This window comes from Indicator indicator, chromosome 20 (genome assembly GCF_027791375.1).
Source record: "Indicator indicator isolate 239-I01 chromosome 20, UM_Iind_1.1, whole genome shotgun sequence".
Lineage (NCBI taxonomy): Eukaryota > Metazoa > Chordata > Aves > Piciformes > Indicatoridae > Indicator > Indicator indicator.
Window position 1 is genome coordinate 14,540,969 of NC_072029.1, and position 6,000 is coordinate 14,546,968.

The 6,000-nt window shown below is 37.9% G+C and overlaps 1 protein-coding gene across 1 annotated transcript in view; it reads right to left on the reverse strand.

Annotated features, from left to right (window-relative positions):
* The window catches only part of RNF32 (ring finger protein 32), a 48,375-nt gene that overhangs the window by 41,212 nt on the left and 1,163 nt on the right, over positions 1-6,000 (reverse strand). Inside the window, 1 exon segment of the mRNA XM_054390100.1 lies at positions 5,474-5,533. Coding sequence (XP_054246075.1) covers positions 5,474-5,533 — 60 coding nt within the window.

Below are 6,000 nucleotides of genomic sequence, written 5' to 3' on the forward strand. Positions count from 1 at the left end.
GAATATGCCACCTAATTAATTAGGTGCTGCACCCCTCAACTGCGTGTATCTATCATACTGATTTAATTTAAAGTGATACATTTGTTGGGATAATTTATTGTCCATGCAGGGAGGTAAATCATGGTATTTATTTAAGGCATCTAATTCAGGAGACCAGAAGTTAGGAACTTCAGTTTCCTGTTAGTGGACAGTAGAAGGTGCCTCCAGAGGGAAATTCCAAGCATGGACATCTGGACACATTAAATACACTCCTCTTAGTGAGCAGTAGTGGTGAAAACAAAGAGGCTATCTTATGAAACAGGCTGATTACTAAACACTAGGCATTGTTATGAGTTGTCAGAGCCTTGGATGAAATTCCTTCTCATCCAAGTCTTTTCATGTGTTCATGGAGGCACCTATGCTCATCCTCTTTTTCTGCATCCAGCTTCTATTACTTATGTGACTGTCCTCAGTCTTACAAGGTGGCAGTCACAGTGTCTTGTAAATCTGATTCTTACTTGTTGAAATCCATCTGAATGAGCATTGTCTTGCATGCTCTTTGGGACGACATAAAGTTTGGTCGTTTCCTCTCCTGTATCATTATCTGCATGCCACAGAACAAGATGAATCATCTGTGCTTTAGAAATGAACAGAACTGAAGCAGAGAAATGATACATACATACATATATGTCTGTATGCAGCTAGGTATAAGCCTAAATACATGGAACAGGATATTGCAAAGGCAAAGTGATGTACATAGAGTTACTGGTTTTCGTGCAAGCCTTTTAAGAGTTAGCAGTTTATCAAGGAAGCAGATAGGATCTCAAGCTTTTTCTTTAATGAAATTTCAATGTTCATAAGGATTTTTAATTTTTTTTTTTTTGTTGTTGAGCTTTGGAGGAGAATCAGTCTTACAAAGTATTTTCTCCAAGAAAGCTCCAGTGAGACAAACAACAGCTACAGATAAAGGAAAAGTATTGGCATACATTCTGTTACTGTAGCTTTGCTAAGTTTACTAAGGATGGCTGTGGTGTGGCTGTTGGAATATATTTGCTATCCAAATCCATAGAAACAAATGCCAAGTCATGTTGCTGCATTTGAGAGATCTTAATATTGTTAAAGAATTGATTTACCAAATACATAATTTGATGGTTTTAATTAATAATATGCTGTAGCGTGGAGTTCTGTCACAGTGACCCTAAGGTCAAGACCTGCAGTTTATGGACTATTAATTAGCCATTAAGTCATTTGCTCATCTGACCTGCAAATCTATCAGATTGATGGATAGCAGAGACCTTTATGTTCCTAATAGGTATTCTATTTAACTTCCAAAATTTTCAAGCAAAGTTTGATCACTGAGTAAAATGAAGTGAGAAAAGAGCTTAACAAAAAAAAAAAAATTTAAAGGTTATTTCATCACCTTTCACATGAGAGCAGATATTAGCTTGAAGAATGCCATTGCTGTCTTCACTGTTGTCCCAGGACTACTGACTGAACTGTGCAACTACTACCTTAATTTCTTTTCTTTAAAAAGAGGAAATCAAACTGATTTTTACAGATCTTTTGAATGCATAATATCAAGCATAAATTTTAATTGCACTTCATTTACTAAGTGGTGCATTACCTCATCCTTTGGTTTTAACAATGGATTTTCTATAAATCTTCGCATGGTTAAACATGATAAACTGCTCAACATATCATGGAACATGGCAGTGCTTATTAGCACTTGAGAAGTTATTGATTGCTTATCTTGATTAATCTTTTATGGGTCTCTGTAGTATTAATTCCACAGAAAAGACTGGAAGTTCTGTAGCATTAGTCTCCTTATTCATACATTCACCTTCAATTACATGGATTTCTCTGACTGCTCTTGCCAGATTAATTACAACCTCTTTGTCACCAGATCTTGCTTTCAGTTTATCAAGAATTAGAATTTTAATGAAAAATATATATTTAAAAGATTCTAAGAAAAAGTGGCATTAATGAGACGAGAGGTTTCCTGCAATTTGGTAGAAGGAAGGAATTCTTAGACATTTGCCTTAAGGAGAAGTGAACATCAATTTAGAGGCACAGTTTATGAGGGATGGGCTTTGCCAGGTAGTCAGCTGATTCATTTCAGATACAGCCTAGAAAGTTTGTTCTCATGTTTCAACTTAAAAAGCTTTTCTATAACAAACAGTATAAGCTGTATGATAAACAAGAGGAAGACTGCACCAGATTTAGCTTTGGGAAAGCAGGCAAAGACACAAGACCTGTCTGATAAACGCTGAGTGTGTCCTTAAGGGCAGGTTTCCTGTGTCCCAGAGAAGTACCTGCTCTGCTTGGCTATAGGCTACTTTAGAATTTCTTGCCTCTAATTTTTCAAGTGGAAATCTTGATATGTTTTCATCTTCTTTCTGGTGAAGAGTGAAAAGAAATTCCATGATTCAAAATCCCACGATGTCTTTGGCTTCAAATAGTCATAAAGTCAAAGAGCATGACATACACAGAATTCAATTGTAGGCACAAGGACATGATAAAGAGAGGTCACTGACAAAAATATTCTGACCACAGACTTGAGAAAGTGCTTCAAGCTGCAAGATCTGAGAAATTAATATCCCAGTTTGAATTTGTTGGAATGCCATTGTTTTGTGGTCACATATGTGAGTGCTGTATGGTTTGCCATCACTGTCCCAGTGTGCTCTTAGTCTCAGTCTCTGCTCTACCTCTACTCTAGTTCTGCAGTTTAAATATGCATTTAATGAGCACTGGGATTCAGAAAGGAGGAGGAGAGAAGGCTTTGCAGCCACTCAGTGTCTAGCATGGATTATCACATGGTGATATTACGGATTTTATATTTGCTACCTTTTGTCTGAAGACATTAAAGGAATCCCCACTTAGTGTAAACCATAGTGGATTGTACAGTTATGGAGGACTCCTCATCTGATGTGAAACAACAATGGGAGGATATGGAAGTTTCCAGTGATTTACAGTGGGATTGTTCCTGTTCCAGTTCAGAAGAATGGAAAAACTGTCACAGTCTGGAATGAACAGGGGTCAAACTGGCGTTGCTACAGCAGCCCTTGTAATGATCTTCCATTATTACAGATCTAAATCATTGTCAAGAGCAACAGAGCCTTGATGTAAACAAACAGAAACTCCATAGCAATAAAAGGCTAGCTTTTTTCTGATGTTAACATCATATTGAATGAATAATGAGTCATCTCCTTTATTAATAATGGGCAGATTTTCAATATCAGCATATTTTATTGTCATCAATCCCTGTTGCATGTGTAGGAGCTGGAGTAGAGCCAGAAGGAGAGGAGGAGTAGAAAGGACCTTTGGTTTTGTAGGTTAAAAGAAAAAGCAAAAAACAGGGAGAATGCAAATGAGTTCAATTCCTGCTTCTATTTAAGCTGAAATCTTTTGGCCTTGAAAAAGCCAATACTTCATCCTGCATCAGGATTTCCCCTTCCCTTTAATGTGCTTCTATATTCACTGCTACCTGCTGAAGGTTCTGCCATCTTCATAGATGTGTGGTGAGAAGCTTAACTAATCCTGGTAAAGGGCTTCACATGGAAACTGCCATGAGAATGCAAATCATGGACAGTATTGATGAGTGACTGAGTGTGCATGGACTGTCTCATGTCTGCATTGTATTCCCAGCAATATTTTATGTTATCTGTTAGTTCTGAAAGCTGTTGAATGTTAGCACTTGAATATTAACAGTTATTGTATGGACAGACTAAGTCCCTCCTTCCAGATACACTGAACAAAGAAATGGACCTATGGTGACTTCCTGGCCCTAGGAGTTTTATCAATCACATCATAAAGACAAAGATTTTATGAGACAAATCCCTCAGATTTCATAGTGTCAGAAAGGGCTTAAATGCAGGAATTTTATTGTATGGGAATGTGCAGACTGCACAGAGAGATAGCAACCTGTCATGAAATTCTCAATAAGTTGGCATAAAATAGGATTTATACTTGGGCTGTAAACTAAATGGATACATTAGCCAAAAGATCCCTACAGGGGAAAAGAAGTGGGCCATGACTCTAGTGTAGCCTGAGGGTCATGGCAGCAGCTGCAGAGCAATTGTTCTTTGTGCCATGCAAAATGTTCATCTTCTCTTGTTTCCACATGGGTCTCTATAGGGGGAGAAAGGTTTTTATTCTCTACTAGGGCTGGGGAAGCTATTTCAGTCATTTTCAAAGTGTAAACACATGATTCTTACTAAGCTATACCGTCAAGTAATTAAACTAAGATCAGTCCAGAAGACTCCTCAAATTAGTTTAACTTTATTTTGGAAAAGTACATCAGAGAAATGTCTTTCAAACACAAGATGGTTATGTTATGTCTCTAAATTAATCTCAGCACCAAGATAATAGGAGAGAGGTTGTATTCTCCAAGTTGGCATTCTGAACTTGCTAAGCAAATTTGATAAAGAGGTAGCTAAGCCAAAGATCTGCACCTAATAGGCTCGTCTGTAGCAGAAAGTGTGGGATTTGCACAGGGAAAAGTTAAAATACAGTCAACTGGTTTAATTCTCTTTCTCTCTACAACGTTTGCAAGTCAGAGCCTTCAGCTTCTACTGTGACTCACACAAAAATCTGCACATGTAACACCAGTGTGTTTCTTGAAGGTGCTACCCCTGTGCTGGAGAACACTTGTGCTCTTTCACAGATCTGGAACATCTGCATGCTCAGAACATCTGCAGCATATACCAGCCATCCTCCAACTTACAGTGCAGGATCCCTTGATAACCAATTCAGGAAGCTGCAATTTTTGCTATTTGAGGACCTTCATGGCCAGATGATTTTTACTGTGTTGCACTGTGGGTTTTTTGTTTAATGAAAGATACCTTTACTTAAAAAATAATCTTGGTAGCAAAGTTGTTATTTTCCCCCCCAAAATTATGCTACACAACATCAGGAATGAACATGTGAAAAATTAATTTTCACTTACAATCTCTTCACTTAAAGGGTAACCCATAATTCTCATAATACTCAGTTGAACTTAATGTTTTCCTGTCTTCTAATGGACAGTAATTGAGAGGGATCCATCATCTAAATTGTACTGTGGTGCAGAAAATCACTTAGAAAAATGGTGCTATAAACTGGAATCTCTGTGGTAAAAATCAATCCCTGGAAGCTGGTTAGTTTTACCTACCCGGTAGGCTCATGTGTAGCTTTATTGTGTTTGTATTAATTTGCATATGGAGTCCATAATTTTTGTTACATGAAATCATACTACAGTTTTTTTTTTTTTGCTTCCACATACTTCCATGGAAAACTTTTCTTGACTGAGGTAAAGATGGCTACCATTTGCAAGATTTAAAAGATATTGTCACAACATTAACAAACTTTTTTTTTTTTTTTGGCTGAGGGTTTCAAGATGGGTCCAAGAAATCCTTCCTTAAGTGGGTTGATAATTTATTCTAGGTGACAGCCTCTTGCTATGTCATGGGAAAATCCTAGGAGGTAAAACCTGAGGTAGGAACAATATTGTTCTTACCTGCTGCACAAGAGGATCTTTCCCATCTTGAATCCTGTAGTAGCAGAACTTTGTCCCTTTCTGGAGAAAGATAATCAAACCAACTATGGGAAAAGCCTGCAGGACATCTGGAGGAAGCCCCTAAATGATGGGTTGTCAGGTGTTTGAAAGTCTATTTTTGTAGAAGGATCATTTTGTACCCTCTCAGTCCTTAACAGTCTCCTCCTGACTGCAGCCCAGGGCCTGATGCCAGGAGTATATGGATACTACCCTACCAGCATGTCTATTCCCCAGTTCTTGTTTAATGAGGTGGGTGGATGGCTGGGTGGGTGGATAGATAGATAGATAGATAGATAGATAGATAGATAGATAGATAGATAGATAGATAGATAGATAGATTGCAGACAGACAAATGTAGGTAGGTAGGTAGGTAGGTAGGTAGGTAGGTAGGTAGGTAGGTAGGTATGTATGCAGATTCAGGGCAATGCTTCCTCAAATCCAGCCTTCAAACATTGTTTTCCAGATTTTTTGGTACATTTCTTCCAGCT